At 39.1% G+C, this 20,308-nt stretch overlaps 1 protein-coding gene and 1 pseudogene across 5 annotated transcripts in view; both read right to left on the bottom strand.

Annotated features, from left to right (window-relative positions):
* GOLGA4 (golgin A4) overlaps window positions 1-20,308 on the bottom strand; it is a 106,106-nt gene that overhangs the window by 49,612 nt on the left and 36,186 nt on the right. For 3 of the 4 annotated variants that reach the window (XM_079934742.1, XM_079934743.1, XM_079934745.1), the window contains 8 exons: window positions 16,595-16,909; window positions 12,973-13,020; window positions 11,831-11,887; window positions 8,502-8,600; window positions 7,779-7,908; window positions 5,907-6,094; window positions 5,535-5,618; window positions 3,169-3,316 (listed from right to left, as the gene is read on the bottom strand). In XM_079934742.1, the coding sequence (XP_079790868.1) occupies window positions 3,169-3,316; window positions 5,535-5,618; window positions 5,907-6,094; window positions 7,779-7,908; window positions 8,502-8,600; window positions 11,831-11,887; window positions 12,973-13,020; window positions 16,595-16,909 (1,069 nt within the window). The remainder of the gene's footprint in view (window positions 1-3,168; window positions 3,317-5,534; window positions 5,619-5,906; window positions 6,095-7,778; window positions 7,909-8,501; window positions 8,601-11,830; window positions 11,888-12,972; window positions 13,021-16,594; window positions 16,910-20,308) is intronic. The other variant, XM_079934744.1, reaches the window with a different exon arrangement.
* LOC307193171 (ATP synthase F(0) complex subunit C2, mitochondrial-like) lies at window positions 14,867-16,561 on the bottom strand (annotated as a pseudogene). Its single transcript has one exon. The product of its transcript is annotated as an ATP synthase F(0) complex subunit C2, mitochondrial-like (transcript).

The raw sequence follows: 20,308 nt of genomic DNA, 5'->3' as shown, positions 1-20,308 counted from the left end.
AGAAAGAGAAAGAAACATTTAACAGAGCAATTGAATTCTCCAAGAGCCAAATGATGTTTATAAAAATTTATGAAAACTCTATTTCCTTTACAAAGACCTTTTCTCACTTTTAGTACCAAATTGGGACTTTTCTGTCAATTGGCAAATGCATTTTATATTTGAACTAAGAATCACATTATATTAGAACAATTCTGTTCAGACTCAACTAAAGCCATTAGATGAAATTCAGTTGATGCACAAAACTAACTTTCATTATAGATTTAAAGGGCAACATCTTCAATATGGAATCAGTCTGTTACAACTTTCTATCATAAACCTCAATAATTATGACTACAAATATAATTTTGAAAATATCTATAAAAGCACTCATAACTGTGTTATCCAAAGACTTCCCAAAATAAATATATCTATTAAATAACTGTAAATCTTAATTCTCTCTTTAAGTATTTATTAACTTTAAATATTTTGACAGTATTATTAACAGATAAGTTTCTCAACTTATAGGCTATGAAATATTACAAAAATATAGTTTTATGAAAATCACATTTAAAGACAAAATACATAAGAGGTACAATCTACCACGCATAAAATAAATATGGTACAAAGATATATTGTACAGCACAAGAAATACAGCCAATGTTTTGTAATAACTATAAATGGAGTATAACCTTTAAAAATTGTGAATCACTATGTTGTACACCTGAAACTTATGTAATATTGTACATCAACTATACCTCAATTGTAGAAATAAATAAATAAAGACAAAACACATCTGTGCTTGGAGAAGCAAGAGAAGGAAGGCTGTATTACAAAAGAGTTGACTGGAACAGCAGCCTGGGAAACTTTTATCCTACATATGAATTAACTGTATATTTTGTCTGCCTTTTCATTATGTGCCCCTTTTTACTTGTTATTCATGGGTTTCTACCTCCTCACAAGATGCATCTCAATGTTAAAAGGAAATGTAATCCCTGACCAGCATTATTTTCTCTCAGCTGGCTACAAGAGTCAACAAAAGCAGTCCTAAAAATGAAAAGGCTTGACGTGAGAAGCTGAGACTCTGCATTAGGTTTTCTGCTCACGGAAAGCAAACCTGTTTAACAGCATCTCACGAGTCTCCAGCTGCTTCAGCAAAGTCTTTAGAGATTATAATCTGAGAGATTCTACCCATTAATGCTCTCTGAAGGGAAATCTTAGGCTTTTGGGGAGCACATCTCTAAATTTCCCAGCCACTTGTCAATAAAACAACTATAAGGAGATGAGGAGATATTTATGAGCACAACCAACTGCCTCTCTCATCCAGACCCATTCCTTTCCTTAAACCTTACAATCTGGTTTCTAAAATCATTTCTGAAACTGCATCCTGGGAATCAAATCCTCATGCAAATTAAAAGACATTTAAAAAAATCTTCATCCTACCTCCTCCACTTTTGGAAATGCCTCCTATATTCCCCCAGAAGCATAAGTATCCGCAATTCCTATGACTTCTCCGGTTACTTTTTTTGTTTTCATTTATGTCTCTTTGCCAAACTCAATATCTCTGTGTTAAGAGCATAGGCTCTGGACTCAAAATGCCCGGATTCAAATCCTGACTATACATTTACTCTCTGTGGGTGAATGTAAGCAAGTTACTTAGCTTCTATGTTCCTAGGTTTTCTTGTCTCCTTTCTTATTTGTGAAATGAGGATAATAGTAATACCCAAGTCATAGAAATTTTGAGGATTAAATACAAATACATATACAAGTGAATACAAGCAAAGCATTGATGACAGAGCCTTGCATAAAGTAAGTCTGGCTATTAGCAGCAGCAGCCGCTAAGGCTACCACCGCTTCTACTACCAGTAAAACAATCTTTCAGAGAAATCAGCCTCTTCTACAGATCGAACCATAGGCTTCAACCTTAGGCTAACGACTCCTAAAAGATGCTCCGATTTTTTATTTCCAAATTCCTACAGGTCAATTCCATCTGGAAACCTCATGATAGGCCCAAATTCAAAGAATCTAAGCAAATTCACCATTTCATTCTATTCCTCAGTGTCCCCATTTAGACTTCCTATTCTGACTTCACCTGATTCATTCGGCCTCCTAACCTTAAAACTCTGGCGTCATCTTGGACTCCTACTTTTCTTCTGCCCCTTCAAGTTAACTGGATACCAAATTCTGCAAATTTGACTCTTCCTCTCCTTCCCAGACCCACCATCCTAGTCAAGGTGGCCAAAGCTCTCAGTTCCCAAAGCCTGGACTTCTACCCTTGCTTTTAAGATTGACTTTCCACTTCATTTCTTTTCTACCTACAACACTGGTTTCCATCACATTATGCTTTCCTATTACTGGTTTCCTTGTTTACCAAAGTCTAAACTCAGCTACTCACTTTTACAGACTTTAACAGTCAGTTCCTTCACAATCCAACTTCATTTCCCACTTCAGCAAGAATGGTTTCCAGTTGACATACACCCCCCCTATGGTCACTGGGCCCGTTTATGATCTTAAATGTGAAATATGTGCTGCCCCCATCTCTCTGTTTAGGCCCATTCTATTCATTATCTGAGGCCCAAGTCAACTCACATCCTCACTAACCTGAAGGCACCAGTTCACCCTGCTCTCTCCTCTTTCTAGCATCTCTACTTTCTTTTCGAGCATTATTCAGCATCATACCTTGCTCAATACTGGTCTCTACACTTTGTACAGTCTAGCATTTATTGGGTCAAAACATAATGCAGTTATGTATAACACTGAATTATTCCATCAGTCTCTTAAAAAGCAGACTACATCTTATACTTTTTATTTACCCTAGAGCATCCAAAAGGTAGCAGTTATTTAATATGTACCATGCTGTGCCTACTTGGGGAGTTTCAAAGTTGTAAACCTGAATTTTGATAGTCTAAGGCAGTGGTCAGCAAACATTTGCTATAAGAGGCCAGATAATAACTACTTCAGGCTTTGCAGGGCTATACATAAACAGGCCAGGCATGGGCTGCATTTTAACCATAGGCCATAATTTACCAACCCCTGCCTCTTCCGAGGAACAGTCCACAGTGTCTTTATAAAGAGTCTCTACAGTTAAACATTTTTGTCCATATTTAACTAATTTTTCTAAATGTTGGCTGGTCAAGCACTTTACATGATTTTTGATTTCTAACATAAAACAAGTAACCCCTGAGTTCTTACCAGCTCTTTCAGATTTTTCTTTCTGTTCCCGTAATTCCTCTCCCTGGCTAGTCATCTGCTTGATGTGACTACGAAGTTGGGCAATTTCTTCTTCTTTGATTTCCAGGGTTTCATGCATCTGACGTTTTGTCTCTGCTATTACCATCCCCTAAACAGAAGTGCAGACTCTAAAGCGTTTGCGTAACAAAACTGCATTATCAATAGCACATATCAAACTTACTTTAAAGGGCAGAAAACATAATGTCTCTTACTAAGTACAGCATACAAATTATTTCAGTATTTAGTATTTAGTTTATTTAGTATTTAGTCTGTGTCCTGTGTATATACTACACTATATACTACAATAACTTCAGTTACCTGGCATATCAGGGTATTCTTAATATAAAAAATTATTTTAATAATAACTTTAATATTTTAATTATTAACAACACATTTTAGTTAAAAGATTTATTTTATAATCTTTCTATAAATGTTTACTATAATTTTCCCTATCTTAGTAAACAGTTTATATTCAACAAAATATGACCTTTAGTACTTGGCTCAGAACCAATCATGAACTACTATTATTGAACTGCGCTGTAACATGGGGAAAGTCCCAGAGGCTGCTGAGAGTATAAGGTTACTGCTGCCACACTGGATGGACCAAGACTGCGGTACAGAGCTACCTGGTTTTTCTCTTTCCTCTTGTGACAGTCTCTGGTCCCAACACCACTCCTTATTACTGTCAGTGAGGCATTCCTCCAATTTGCTAATTGCTACTGTCTTCCCACTCTCTGGATAATCTACACAAGAAATGAAGGTCGCTAGGGGGAAAATATAATCAAATAGTATATATTAAATCAGTCATTTGCAACTAACAAAAAATGGGTGGTTCAACTTGTCTCTTGAAACATAAGACTCTGTGACAGCTATTTTATGATATTAAGCAGAGTATTACCTTACTTCCAGGGTTTGTCAACCCTTGCTTTAGGGTATGACTCTTCCAGATGGCTAATATTAATGAACAGATTAAAAACCAGGTAAGTGGGGCATTATTATACAAAATTCCAAAAGAAAATTGAGGGCCTTCAGTTTCTTCAAAAACCAAAGCACAATGGAAAAGAGAGACAGAGAGAGAGAGAGAGAGAGAGAGGTGGAATCTATAGATTAAAAGAAGTCTTAAGAGTCACATCAACCGACTGTAATGAAAGAACCTCATTTGGATCCTGATTCATAAAACTGGAAAAGAAATGTATGGGACAAAAGGGAAAATCTGAAACTGTCTAGGCAGTTGACTGTACTAAGGAATTGCTATTAAATTTTTAGATGTGATCATGATAATGTGGTTATATTTTTATTAAAAAAAGACCTTTATTTTAAATATCCATTAAAATACTTATGGAAGAAATAACATTTCTTAGATTTGCTCTAAAACAATCCTGGGATGAGGGTACTGGGGGCTGGGAATGTACAGATGAAACAAAATTAGCCAAGAGATGTTAACTGTTGAAGTTGGGTGATGGGTTCACAGGAATTCCTTTTATTAATCTTTATACTTTTGTAAATGTTTTAAGTTTTTCATAATAAAAAGTTTTTTGGTTTTTTTTTTTTAAAGAGGGCCTTCATGAAGTTTATGGAATAGAATCCAGCAAAATGAATAGGATGAAAAAATTGCCAATACATTTCAATAGCAGAACAGCTCTAACATGTTCTTAATTACATGGCCACTTAAAATACTGCAGCTATAAAGTACCATATTAAAGAACACGGTGGATGATGTGGAACTAACTGGAAGCTACTTTTAAAAAAAGGACCCAAGAACCCGGTGCTGAAAGGCTTTGGTCAAAACTGTTTTGCCCATGAATTTTTTAGCTGTCTTTGCTGCCGTAGCTAAAGTTGCTGTTCCAACTCTAAACTGCCAATCTCACCTATACATTCTAAAGTTTATTTGAAGAAATTTCTGTTTACGCTAACATATACATTACCATTTCTTTACTTTTTAGGCAATTTATCTGTGAGATTAATCTGTTTCCATTATATCTGAAAGACAATACTTATATCATTCACATTTAGTAATGCCTTAACTGTAAATAATTTAACTTTTCTCTAAAAAGTAGTTATGTTCTGTAAACAAATTTCTTTTGCAACAGTATTCTAATCTATAAATCAAAACGCTGACTGGGATCAAGAAATCACAGATTCAGCTTCACATGATACAAAACTAATGCTAATGGTTATATAAATCTAGAAGTTAAAACAAAAAGATTTTTCATGGAAGCAGCTGTAATAATTTTGGAAAGCAGAAGTCTGCATGCTTCCAATTGCTTCCAAAAATGAACTGGGGTGCCCCTTGACAAATTTTAGTATCATAAGTTTTGTTGTTTTACCTTATCTTGTTCAAGCTGTTCAATTAAGTTCTTTGCATCACGCAACTGAGTGATAAGTTTAGTCTTCTCAGCCATATGAAGCTCCTAAAAAAATTTTAAAAATTCATTTCCATCTCTAATAAAGCTTCTCCTCATATGAGAACTCTAAACATTTTCTCTAATTTGAATACTCCTACAAGTCTAATAGGAGAAGAGAACACAGGATGTGTCAAAAGGATGGTAAATGCTATGAAGCCCAGGGCACTCAGGGGCCCTTTCCATGCTGTCTACGGAGGAACGGGGAAGGCTTTCCAGAGGAAGTGCAGGCCACGCTGGGGCCTGTGGATCTAGCATCACAGGGCTGCGCTAAACCACAATCATTTTCTCTTTTACCTTCATCTTTTCTAGTTCTTGAAGTCTTTCATCTAGTTGTTCTTGCAGGGCTTCTTTTTCACTGGTTAACAGCATACATTGTTCCTTATGCGACCGAATGGTTTCCTTACAGCGCTGCAGTAGATTCTCTTGACGCTTAACCCTTTGCTGAAGTATTTCCAGTGTTTTAGCAGAAGCTCCATCTCCCACTATTAATAAAGCAGCATAAGCAGGGGCAGTCAGTGAGGAATCTAAGGGCTCCCTGGGAACAGTTACTCTGTTAGTGCACAGGACTGTATTCTCATTCCAACACTCTGAGCCAGATTGAGAAGAGAGGGGTACCCTTCCAAACCTCTACTCTGCCACTATTTGTGTGATCTGCAGCTGAAGAAGCTACGTAGTACATTCACCTCTTCTTCTGTGGTTCAACCCCAACCCAAATGGCACACAGCACTCAAGAGTTAACTAATGTTAACTGAATCCACCCTCCTTCAAAGACAGTTTGATGACCTCTTTTGCTCTTTTCAAGTGCCTCCCATTTCTTAGCGCCAATCCCCAAAGGATCACTAACGTATTCCTTCCAAAGCATTCTAATCTCATCCAGAGAGGAGTTCTGGCAAGTACAGCTTTCTCCATCTCCTTACATTTATGACATAGCCCAGGGGTGTTTCAGGAGCCCTTACAGGTTGGTTGCTCAGATAAATGGCTGCTCAGCACCTTACTCCAGCACTGGCTGGACCAAACGTTTATCACAAATCTCTTTGTGATAAAGCTAGTAAATAAAAAATGGGAAGTTTACTAAATAGGTACCATAAAGCCTCAAAGAGTAGGGAGGGCTACAATTGGATTTTAAAACATAATTTAATTATTCCTTCTTTTACAATTACAAAGCAAATAATAGGGCAAATATTGGCATCTTTGATTGTAGAAATACGTAAGCAACAATACTTAAAAACTAAAAGAGACAAATAATGACAAAGAGTATAGTCCTTAATCTTGAACAGACTTAACGTTTTTCTATGAAATCTAGCTACTGCTATCAGTAAAACAGTATAATATAATGAATTTCAATTACAATGAAAATGTGGTGCTACTCAACAAACTTTCAAGTGTCAAAACAATTACTCACTTTCTCCTGGAAAACAATAAACAAAGAGCCCCAAAAAACATCAAAACTCTTGCATCTGCTAAAAACAGGTCCAAAATGGAGGCTTAAGCTAAGCTTCGCATCACCAAATGGAGACTGAATTACAGTTTCAGCCTCTCCCAGAAATGGAATCTGAAATCAGGAATCACCTGGTCAACACTAGGGAGGTCACATGCCTGACAGACCCCTGCATCCCCTAAAGGAAAGGGACCTTGTCACAACCAATCTACTTTTTGCTACTATAACTTCCTTGTCCCACTCCCTTCTGCTTATGAAAGTCTTTCATTTTGTACAGCTCCCAGGAGCTCTTTTCTATCTGCTAGAAGGGGTACTGCCTGATTCATGAATAGTCTAATTAAGTCAATAAGATCTTTAAAATTGACTCAGTTGAATCTTTCTGGAAATATTAGGGTCAGGGACATTTTAGTTCTACCTCAGTCCATGTCTACTACTTCCTGCCCTAGAATCTCTCACCATCCTCCTCTAGTTTTTTTGTTTGTTTTTTTTTTTGCGGTATGCGGGCCTCTCACTGCCGTGGCCTCTCCCGTTGCGGAGCACAGGCTCCAGACGCGCAGGCTCAGCGGCCATGGCTCACGGGCCCAGCCGCTCCGCGGCGTGTGGGATCTTCCCGGACCGGGGCACGAACCCGCATCCCCTGCATCGGCAGGCGGACTCTCAACCACTGCGCCACCAGGGAAGCCCCCTCCTCTAGTTTTTAACCTACCTTCTGACAAGCTGAAGCTTACCTACTGGCTCTACATCACCATCTGTGTTCTCTTTAGTGACGCCTTCAGCCTCTGGTTCCATCTGCGAGAGTGGTTTTGGTAAATCAGCATTCATCGGGCCATTTCGTAACCGCTGTTTCAGCAAAGAAACCTAAAAAAAAAAATGTCCTTCATTAGAAAAAAACCAAGAGAAACTTTGGCAGTAGTGCTTTCCTTGAAACAGAGAAGGAATAGAGTAAAAGATACCCTTTTCGCTATAATGGGGGAGGGGGGGAAATAAAAATAAAAAATTTACTCCCAATGCTGCTGATTTTGATATTTGCTGTTTTCAATGATACCTTAGCCAGAAAATACAATAAATCAAAAATTATCCTTAAAATTAATTGAGGAAAAGCAAAGAGTTTTAAAAATCGGCCATTTTGTGACTTCCCTGGTGGTCCAGTGGTTAAGAATCTGCCTTCTAATGCATGGGATGCGGGTTCGATCCCTGGTAAGGGAACTAAGATCCCACATGCCGCAGGGCAACTAAGCCCACAAGCTCTGGAGCCAACGAGCCCAGAGCTTGCACGTCACAACGAAAGATCCTGCGTGCTGCAATGAAGATCCCGCATGCCGCAACTAAGACTCGATGCAGCCAAATAAATTTTTTAGAAGTCCATTTTTTAAACATCTGGAACCTATCAGATATCCCATCAAAACCCTTTTATTTTTCTTTATCCAAAAATTCCACACTTCTTTTTTTACCTGAGTCTGAAGGACACTGATATACTGATCTTTTTCCTCTAAAGATGCATCGAACTCCTCTTGGAGATGTTTTTTTGCTTGCTGGTCCATTTGGAGCTCCTAAAATGTAAAGGATTCATAAGCAGTTTTCAGTATAAAACAAAAAATACAAACCTGAAATTTTCAAAGTTTAAAAACTTATCAATCCAGATTTCCATTACTATTAAGGTAAGTTATCAGCAACAATAATTAAAGAATAATCAGCATTTAAAACATTAGTACTTACCCCAACAAATAATTCTGTTCCTTAAAGAATATGAAAATCCAAGAAGCAAAAGTATACTTATAGATCTGTAATCACTGCTGAATTGATAATTATGTAAAGAGGATTAAAAAAATTAGTTACTTAAGATAAAGGTAAAATTGTATCCTACTTTAAGACATCTTACTGTTTGTGCTATCTTATATTCACTTGATCTAAAACTGAATTGTTATATACTAAATAGATAATCAATAGAACCTTCCTCCTCCCAATACATGAAAGTGATCAAAAGTCAAAATCAGAGGCCTCCTCAAATGAAAAGGTTGACCTAGTTGATCACCAAACAGTGAAATTTCAACTTCCTTACATGCTGCTTTCCTTAAGTCATTAATGAGCCTCCCTAACTAAATCCAATGGTCTTTACCTCTCCACTATACCAGTCACTAATAATCACCTCCTCAACTGAGGTACCTGCTTTCTGCGGCTTCAGGGTTCCTACCTATATTCCTGTCTCTCAGAGTTTCCACTGTGCCCTTCACTGATTCTCTCGGCAATTATCCCTCTGGGCTCAGTTCTGTGTCCTCAGGGCTTCTCCCTTACACTTGCTCCATTAGAATGTTGCAGAATAACACCTGGAACATAGTGGATATCCCATCAAAACCCCACAATTTTTCTGGGATTCCTACTTTTCTAATTCTCTAAGCCCAAAATATTCAAAGTCACATTTTACTTATCTTTTGTTGACCTCTGCATATAACCAAATTCTTTCATTACTTTCTCTACAATGTTTAGGTCCTTTTTCCACATCCAAAACCATAATCCCAATCTCTAACAATTTTGATGATTAATTTCCTTTAGTAGCCTTCTAGAGAGAATTCTTACCTCAAGTCTACCTCTGATTTAATCCATCCTTCACACATTTGCTAGAAAACTTTCCTCAAACACTACTTTCAAGGACTTATAAGCAATGCCTTCTTGAATTGTTTCAAACTTACTAATTCTCAAAACACTGAGGTACTAACTGTCCTCTACTCTTCCCCACACCCACATGGCCCCAAGATCTCAGCACATTTACTATTCCTCTCACTACAGACTCCTGGCTTGTCCTCCCCCAGCAGTAGGAGTCTCCAAATGCTGGTCTTCAGATCAAGACATGTTTTTCTTAGATCCAAATTTCTTTCATCTGAACAACTGTACTTTATTCTGAGACTGTGTCCTTCCTAACTTTTTTTTATTATTAAAAAAAAAACTTTCTTGTATGAAATAATGACAATAAAAGAATCTGGTTCCTTATTCTCAATGTCCTCACTTGAAAAAAATAAAAGTAGCCTTATGACAAGTCTCCTTTCCCCCATTTCTGGAAGGAACTGGAAGGTAATTAATTTCTCAGTCCCTGAAATCCAAAAGTCTGGAAAGCACTGTTCCCCCACCCATGACTCTGCACAGGCCAATTCTTTAGTAAGGACCAGCTGCACATCTCCTTAATAGCAATGCAGTCCTTTACTTTCCTTACAATTCATTTCTTCCAAATAATTTTCTACATTCTACCATACTAGACTCTGTTACATGGCATCCCTACCAGCCCATAAAAACTTCTCAATTTATATTATGATTTTTAGGTTTTGAACGTTTTCATCTCCTCATCTTAGGGTAAGAAGTCCTTGGATACAACAAAAGCATCTTTTATTTTTGGCCTTGCCTCACGACTTGCAGGACCTCAGTTCCCCAACCAGGAATTCAACCCAGGCCATGGCAGTGAGAGCACTGAATCCTAACCACTAGACCACCAGGGAATTCCCCAGAAACATCTTTTAATCATGTCACCTTCTCCCTCCTCCTGCTACATTAGACTATTCAACCAATAGGTACTCCATAAACAATAAAGACCACAGTTATAAAGGAACTTAAGAACTGTCAACTTATATCCTGACTACAGCCCACAGGCTGGCTAGCCAGCTGTCCAACACCACCATGATAGAGATCTCACTAGCTCCAGAACTAGACCCCAGTATCTGGGGTTACCTTCCACTTTCAGGAAGTTCTGGTTAGACCCTTGGGGTCACTAAGAACAAATCTAGGGTGTGAAGAAAAGGGAACCCTCTTGCACTGCTGGTGGGAATGTAAATTGCTACAGCCACTATGGAAGACAGTATGGAGGGTCCTTAAAAAACTAAAAACAGAACTACCATATGACCCAGCAATCCCACTACTGGGCATATACCCTTAGAAAACCATAGTTCAAACAGAATCATGTACCACAATGTTCACTGCAGCACTATTTACAATAGCCAGGACATGGAAGCAACCTAAGTGTCCATCAACAGATGAATGGATAAAGAAGATGTGGCATACACATATATACAATGGAATACTACTCAGCCATAAAAAGAAACGAAATTGAGTTATTTGTAGTGAGGTGGATGGACCTAGAGTCTGTCATACAGAGTGAAGTAAGTCAGAAAGGGAAAAACAAATACCGTATGCTAACATACATATGGAATCTAAAAAAAAAAAAATGATTCTGATGAACCTAGGGGCAGGACAGGAATAAAGACACAGACGTAGAGAATGGACTTGAGGACACGAGGAGGGGGAAGGGTAAGCTGGGATGAAGTAAGAGAGTGACATAGACATATATACACTACGTGTAACTGTAAAATAGATAGCTAGTGGGAAGCAGTTGCATGGCACAGGGAGATCAGCTCAGTGCTTTGCGACCACCTAGAGGGGTGGGATAGGGAGGGTGGGAGGGAGACGCAAGAGGGAGGAGATATGGGGATGTACGTATGCATATAGCTGATTCACTTTGTTATACAGCAGAAACTAACACAACACTGTAAAGCAATTATACACCAATAAAGATGGTAAAAAAAAAACAACAACTAGGTCTGCCTGTAATTCCACCAACAGATGTCAGGAAAACCACACAAATAAAAACTATAAGAATTGATCCCTGTTCTTGTAGCTTGGACTGGTTAATTTTCGCTGTAACTAATGTAGTAGATATGAAACTACCCAAATACATACAATAGTTCTGATAAATATGAGAGATTTAGTTACTCTTCTCAAAGTACTAGTCACAACTTACCTCTCTTAACTCTCCAATCCTTCGAAGTGCTTTATCCTGACTCTGACTTAATATACCCTTTAATTTAAAAGGAAAAAGAAGCTGGTTCAAACAACCACATGACATAGTAGTGAAAAGCAAGTTCAAAAGATCACAAATCATTGAATTTTATCTCCAACACCCTTTACTTTTGCAACTATGCAACCCAAACTCTCTACTGCCACCTAGTGGTAGAATTATGTAATCTCGAAATAAAAATCCATAAGACAATTCACAGAAACACAAGGAAGGTACTCACAGAATTTAGGAATAAAATGACCTTTTGAGAATGAATTTATGGAATATTAATAGTACAAAGGATTAAATGAGAACTACCCCCAATTTCTATAGACCACATGTCTAAGAAAATATTAAACTAAAAACTTTATTTGTAATAATCTAATTTTCACACTTGTTATGGACAATTAGAACACTGAATCAGCAATAAGTAACTGGTGTTATCATTCTCAGTTGATTATATTCCAGACCAAAGCCAGAAAATTTAATGTCGTACTCAAAGGAGACTAATATTTATGGCAGATTCGGTATTTTAAAATAATGTACACGGGGAAATTAATTTTACCAAATCTCACTTTACAAATAACTTCCTGGTTCTATAATTAGTGTCTTCAGTCACCAGAAGAGCTATAATACCTTCTTATCTCCACACACTTAACCAAGGGCTTTACAAGCAGCAGCCTCAGGAAATAGAGAGGATGCTTATTTTTGGACCCTGATATAATAAGAAACAGAGATCTCTGCAGGTATTTAAAAAGTAGAAGGGAAAGCTTCGAAGTTGTACGTCTCTTTACCACTAAAACAAAGATGCACCCTGCACAGTGGCACACCAGGAATGATGCTTGAAAGAGGCAAACATGCCTTAAATCCAAACCTCTTACACACTGCAGGGATCCAGAACTCAAGGAAGCCCATCCCTACCAGAGGTTAAATATCTGAGATTTCTCAATCATTCTCTTTATCAAAATCCCCAATGGTAAAACAGCTGAAATACTTTGGTCATATGAAGAATTATTAAAAGTGAGTGTTAGCACTATCTTATTAAAAGATCTTTTCTATTTTTAAAATTATATATCAATCAATATAACAGCCAACAAATCACTTACTTGTAGCTTTTTCTTCTCTCTCTGAAGAGTCTGATAAGCTGTAACAAGCTAAAATAAAGAAAAAGTCACTAATAACATCAGTCATTCCTACATAAATGCAATTAATTATTCTAAACTCTGCTAAAACATCTCATTATGAAAGTCAGAAAATAAATCAAAGCAATCCTTTTATAGACAATTCAAACTAATTAGATGTATATGCAGTTGAAACTAAATAACACAGGAAATGTATTTCTAAAATATAAAATGTAATGACTCTATAAAGAAAGATATTAAATCTCCATTTGATTTCACCTTACACACACACACACACACACACACACACCTCTTTAAATTTCAGTACCTAACTTATAGGTGGGGATTAGAGACAACTTGCTTAAAGGTTACTCAAACTGTGGTCACAGATCAACACCATTAGCAAAAGCATCACCTGGGAGCCTGCTAGAAACAGAAATTCTTGGGCCCCACCCCAAACTAACTGAATGAGAAGCAGAGGGAGGGCGGAGGCAACAATGTGTGTTTTGACTAGCTCCTCAGGTGATTTTTTGCTTTGGGCCGTAATAGACCATGTAACTGATCTCTAAAAGTTTCTCTGGTGTAGGACCTGTGACTGTGGCTCTATGAAAATCTGAGGGAAGCAACTCACAACCAACAGAGGAAAACTGCTATGTCAGGTTCTAAAGAGATATTTAACCATTTAACCTAAAAATGATATTTAAACATTCTAGCAAAACTTGATAAAATTACAGAGTAATAAACCTTTACACCTATAAATTATATAGCATTTCTCATCGGAAGGCTAAGCACATGGCTCCACCGCATTATTTGGACCCACTTTAGAGATGCTAGTGGGCTCTAAAGAGACAGGTTGCAGCTTCAGGAGAAAGCACGCCCGATTCTGGCCTTGCCATTTTCCTTGGAAGGCTGCTGTGTGCCCTCGAATGTGTCTACTGATGTCTTGAGTCAAGAGGCAGGCAGCAATGGAAGGCGAGTCCAGTGATAGGGATAAGGATGTAAAAAACCAAAATTCGGCCTTAAACCAGGATCTCCCCTTCTTATTACTTAAGACCAGTTAGGAAACCGGTACTCAAGGTGGGGGTGAGGGGTGGGGGGAGGAGTGGGAGTGGAAGAGTAACACAACAATCAGATGGCACTTACAGCACTACCATCCTAGGTACCTACAGTAGCAAGGAAAGGTGGAGACAAAGACGATGGGCTCTTTCCATCCCTAAAATGCCGCGCAGCTTTACCTGAGGTAGTACAGAATAGCGGAAACAACCAGAAAGACCTAGAATCAATGCAGAGTCTGTCAACTGCTACCTGTGTGACTATAAGCAAGTTACTTAATCTCTATGAGTAACTCTCTATGAGTCCTTAATCTCTACTCTGCAAAACAGAGCTAATAAATAGCTACTTCACAGAGATGGTGCAAAATTTAATGGCACCATAAACATAAAATGCATAGTGTCTTGTACATTTAAATACTAACTATACAGCTGCCCAAGCTTCAAACTTAAAAGCCATGGGTTAGTGAAAATAACATAAATCTAAACAAACAAATTCAGGACCATTATTAACTTTGACAGAAATAAAAGATAAAATTTTTTTTAAAAATTTAAAGAAAAAAGTTGCCTGATTCCACATGTGCCTTATGAGATACATGGCCTTAATGCCCTGTGTACATCTCTGGGTTCCAGCTAGCCAACAGATTTTAACCTAATAATTCTTTCCTATTTTGTCAGCACTTTGTACTTTTTTTTTTCTTATTAATACAGTATTCATTTGTCTTCCCTCTGTCAAACACTGAGCCAAAAAAAAAATGGGGAGGTACAGGAAAAGGAACATACAGGGCAGACGAGACACGAAAGAACTATGGGAGGTGGAGACGGCTCCTTCACATGGCGAAGAGGATGAGAAAGGCCAACATCAGGCAAAAGAGCCCCATGGCTACCGAGAGTGCAGAAGCCCAGAATGGCGCAGAAGAGCTGTTGCTTCAGAGAAGGGTTCCTGGCATAACCAATGATGAGGCTACCAAACACAGTCCCAATTCCAGCCCCAGAGCCAGCCACCCCTACTGTGGCAGCCCCAGCTCCAGTGAATTTGGTTTCCGTGTCAATGTCCCTTGAAATGGCACTGGTTTGGAAGGTGTGGCTAGGAATAAGTGAGGTGGTCAGGGGACTCGGGGCTGCCAAGCTGCTGTGGCTCTCATCTGTCAGTGTCTCCTACTGTTTCAGCATCACTGTAGACAGCGATCAGCTCAGTAGTGCAGAGGTTCTCTTGATCAAGGAGGAGGTGGAGACGAACTTGGCACAAGCGTACGTTTTCAGATGAGAGGCCACGGCAGGAGAGCTGGCCCCAGTGCAGAGAAGACAAAGAGGGGAGCACTTTGTACTTTTAAAAAGATATTTTATGTATTTCATCTAGGAGTTTTTTTGGTTGTTTTTGGCTGCAGGGTAAAACTACCCATATTACAGCCAAATTGGAAATTGAAGTAATAGCTAACTTTATACTCTAACCTTGAACTTTATTATTCATTAATTAAAATTAACTACAATGCTGATTTATCAGCATTAAGACAATAAAACATGACGGGTTTTTTTTTTTTAATTTTATTTATTTCTGGCTGTTGGGTCTTCGTTGCTGTGCTCGGGCTTTCTCTAGTTGCAGCGAGTGGGGGCTACTCTTCGTTGCGGTGCGCGGGCTTCTCATTGCGGTGGCTTCTCTGGTTGTGGAGCACGGGCTCTAGGCATGCGGGCTTCAGTAGTTGTAGCACTCGAGCTCAGTAGTTGTGGCTTGCAGGCTCTAGAGCATAGGCTCAGTAGCTGTGGTGCACGGGCCCAGCTGCTCCGCGGCACGTGGGATCTTCCCGGACCAGGGCTCAAACAACCATCCCCTGCACTGGCAGGAGGATTGTTAACCACTGCGCCACCAGAGAAGCCCATGGGGTTTTTTTGGTTTTTGTTTTTTTAAGAAAGGAAGCCACGGGCAACTTTGTCCAGAAAGGCTTTCCGGAGAAAGAACATTTTAACTGCACAGGACAGCGAGGGCAACTAATACAATCAGCCCAAAGGGAAGGCGCCATGTTTCTAAAGGAACGAAAGGAGCGAAGGAGCAGCACCACTTCATTCCTCTTAGACCAAACATTGTCAAGGGGTCCAGCAGTTAAAAGATTCACTTGAGGCAAATTGTAAATGTAGGTCCAATGAGAATGCACCAAATGTGCACATATCTGGGGTCAGAAATAATGGAATCTGGTTGGCAGAAGAGGTCATTTTGGAGCCACAACACTTAAAAGATGAACAAGGGAAGGGATGTGAGGAGGAAAGACAATGAACTCTGAGCTGGGTGTCCAAGCAACCCTGGAGAGAGGGGCACAGAATGTGAGAATCAAAAGGCTACGGGCAACAATCTGCTCCAAAATTTTACTAACAGTATTGTCAAAGGGCCTCAGTACCACTGAAGGTCTTTAATTAGATATTTCCACAAACTATCCCCCCTCAGTATCCAGCGTAGCCAGGGAATTGACAGTTCAGCCAATGACAGGCATAAAGGCCAGAGAGTAATATGAATTAGAGAATACGGGGAGGAACTTTTCATACCAACAAAAAAGTCATGCTCCTACCTCAGAACATTTTCCTTTGTAGCCATTCAACCTTCGTTCCATTCTTCGCAACCACTGGATCAAATGTTCTTTGCTGAGACTGTCTAAATTCCCTAGTGAATCTTCGGTCTCACTCTCCATATCAGAGGGTGGATCAAAGGTGGCAGCAGAAGAGTCCAGGTCAAGTCGATTCAGGGACTCTCTAGAAGACGTTCGTACCAAAGACTCTTTAGAGGAAGATCGGAATAGAGATTCCTTCATTGGACTCCGAAACAAAGACTCAACGGAAGGCACCCGGAGTTGGAGCTTCTGTGCAAAAGACTGCATGTCACCTGACTGCAACCAAAACGCATCAGAACATGTGGGTTAAAATACATATTTAGACTTCTATAATTCCCTAATCACCAGCAATAATCTATAGAAAGCTAACACATTTAATTTATATTCCTGACATTTTACACAATACACTGTTTTCTGAAAAACAAGAGACACCTGTTTATTTGTGAAAAGGCGCTGGACCTAGAGTCAGAGGACTGGGGTGTAGGTCCCAGGTCTGTCACCGAGCAGTGGAATGACCTTCACTAAGTCACTTCCCTTCAGTTTGCACATCTGTAAAAAGAAGGAAGCCATACTTTCCCAGCCAACCTCACAGGTGTGCTGTGAGATCTGTCCACTAAACTGTAAGACCCTTGGAGGCAGTGGTTATCTATACCACCAGTATATACCCAGTGCCTAAAATGTGGGTATGTACTGTGAAGTGTGAAGTGTGTGGCTGCATCTGGAGTCTGCATGAAGGCCTGCGCAGACTCCTCATTACTCTTCTCGGGCAGAGGGTAATGTTTAGTGAACCCATTTTGCTCAATAACAGAATGCCAGGCAGAGCTGACTAGGGGTATCTAACTCTGCTCTAATTACCACTGTCTACCGGCAATAAAAATAAGCATAAAAAAATCATGGAGGACCATTAAAAAGTCTGAGCTAGAGTCCCTCTACACGGATCAGTAAGTCTGATGTTAGAAACAGTGATAAGCAAGAGCTGTTCTCTTAATTAGAATATTAATATTAATAATGATGCATTATTTTGAATAGCAATGGAAAATAATATAATTCAATAACCTGCATTATTGTAAGCTGCATTTTTTTGTTCACATGACAGCAGTCAGTATTTCAGGTGTTTCCTAGAAACTCATTCTCATTAGTGCAACAGGGTCACTGCAAGATCTCACAGATGCCAGGAATGAAATGCTCAGGGGAGACTGAGGTCATGTATAGGCAAAGATTACAGGAAAACAAAAAGATTCTCTTTAATATACAAGAAAAAAAAATCAGACCAGGAATACTTTACTCATAGATTTTAGAGATTTAATAATAGTATTTGGCAAGGTGGGAGTAAGAGGGGCCCACCCCCTGCATACGCACAGATTTATCACAGGACGTTCATGACAGTAAAAAGTGGTAACAACCCAAATGTTCACCACTAGAGGATACATTATATAAACCACAATGTATGTAACAAGGTTCAAGACATACTATTAATGGGAAAACTCAGGTTATAAAATAACACATACACTGTGAACTCATTTTGATTTAACATAGTTACATATACTTATGAATTTGCATGCATGTTTACATAAACACCCTTAGAATCAGGTTGTTAAAGGACAAACACCAAAAGTTAACAGTGAGTGAGTGGGTCTGGGTGGTAAGATTTTAGATGATTTTTATGTTCATTTTTCTATTTTCCTGTACTTCCCAATTTTTTTTTTCATAATGTGCAAGTTTTACCTTTATACTGGTGTGGGGTAGAGAAAGTCTTAAGGGAGAGGAGGGACCCTCATGCTCAAAAACTTGAAGAACCATTTTACCGCTATTCCATTACCATCCGCTTCTGACCCATGCAAAAAGTGCTTTTCAGCTCTTACAGACAATTGCCTTAGGACAAACAAGTGAGGTAAGTTTGAATAACACTAGAAACAGTTGTTATTTTAGGGTGAGCCAGGAGGTAATGAACAATTTCAAAGACATGTATTTGCAGAAGCTCATAAACTGAGTAACTGTCACATCTACTCTGCTTGGGAGGTTTTTGTTTTTGTTTTTTGCGGTAAGCGGGCCTATCACCGTTGTGGCCTCTCCCGTTGTGGAGCACAGGCTCCGGACGCGCAGGCCCAGCAGCCATGGCTCACGGGGCCCAGTCGCTCCGCGGCATGTGGGATCTTCCCAGACCGGGGCACAAACCTGTGTCCCTTGCATCGGCAGGCGGACTCTCAACCACTGCGCCACCAGGGAAGCCCTGCTTGGGAGTTTGAGTGTTGTGATTCAGTCGTGGGCTGCTGAGTAAGGCTGCCTAAGTTTAAATCCCAGCTCCGCCACGATGTTCATGACACCGACCAAGTTACTTAACCTCACTAGTCTTGTTTCCCCCTCTCTAAAATGGGGGTGATAAAAATAATAATGATGGTAATAATAATACCACCCACCTCATATGGATGCCACAAGGACTGAATGAGTTAATATGTACATGCAAATTGCTTACAATGCAGCAAATACTCAATAAACATTAACAATTATCATTATTATTAAAGAAAGAAGACTAAAACAAAACAAAAGACAAACTTACAAATAAGAATGTTATACGCAAGCTTATGTGGCAGACTCTTCCGGTTATAAGATGCAGTAGCTAAGAGCACAGGCTCTGCAGCCAGGCTTCTTGGGCTCAAGTCTCCGGCAATATGACCTTGGGCAAGTTACACAGCCCCTCTGTGCCTCTGTTTCTTCATAAGTTAATTGGGGAAAACAACAGCACTCACCTCGTAGGGCGCTTGTGAGGAGTACTACATTAATACATGTGAAGCACTTAGCATCATGACTGGCTTGAGCTAAACAATCAATAGTATCTACCACCTGATATCCAATCCTCCCTTCTTCCTTTCCACCAGATGCCAGTTTCATGCAGGGTGACAATACAGCCAGGTTAAAACATTCACCTTCTCAAATACAAATAAAAACCATAATGAGATACTACTACATATCCACCAGGATAGCTAAAATTAAAACTATGGAAAATTCCAAGTATTGGTGAGGATATGGAACACTCCATTTCAGAAAACTACCAGTATTTACTAAAACTAAACACACACGTACTCTCCAGACCAGCAATTTCACTACTAAGTATATACACAATAGAAATGTATACATATGTTCAACAAAAGATATACGCTAGAAAGTTTATAGCAGCACTGTTTAAAATAGCGCCAAACCTGAAACCACTGCTGATGCCTATCAATAACAGATGGGGTAAGTCAACTGTCATCTGCTCACTAAAAGAATACTAGACAGCAATGAGAATTAAAGATTTATAGCCACAAGCAAGAATATAGATGAATCTCACTAACACTAACAGAGTTATTAAGCAAAAGAAGTCAGACACAAAAGAATAACCACTAGTGACTCCATTTACATAAAGTCAGAAACAGGTAAAATTAATCTATAGAGTTAGAAGTCAGGATAGTGGTTACCCCTGGTAGGGGGAGGTGAGAGCAGAGAGCAGAAGGGAGCACAAGGGCTTCTGGGGTGCTGGTAATTTCTGTTTCTTGATTTTGGGTGCTGGTTACAAAGTTGTGTTTGGTTTGTGAAAATTCAGTAAATTGTACAAGGAATACATGATACTTTTCTGTATACATTACATTGTGACATTACATTTCAATTAAAGGATTTTTTTAAGTTAGCTTTTCCCAG

Source organism: Stenella coeruleoalba (genome assembly GCF_951394435.1).
Source record: "Stenella coeruleoalba genome assembly, chromosome: 10".
Taxonomy (NCBI): Eukaryota; Metazoa; Chordata; class Mammalia; order Artiodactyla; family Delphinidae; genus Stenella; species Stenella coeruleoalba.
This window is presented reverse-complemented; position numbering and strand designations above follow the sequence as displayed.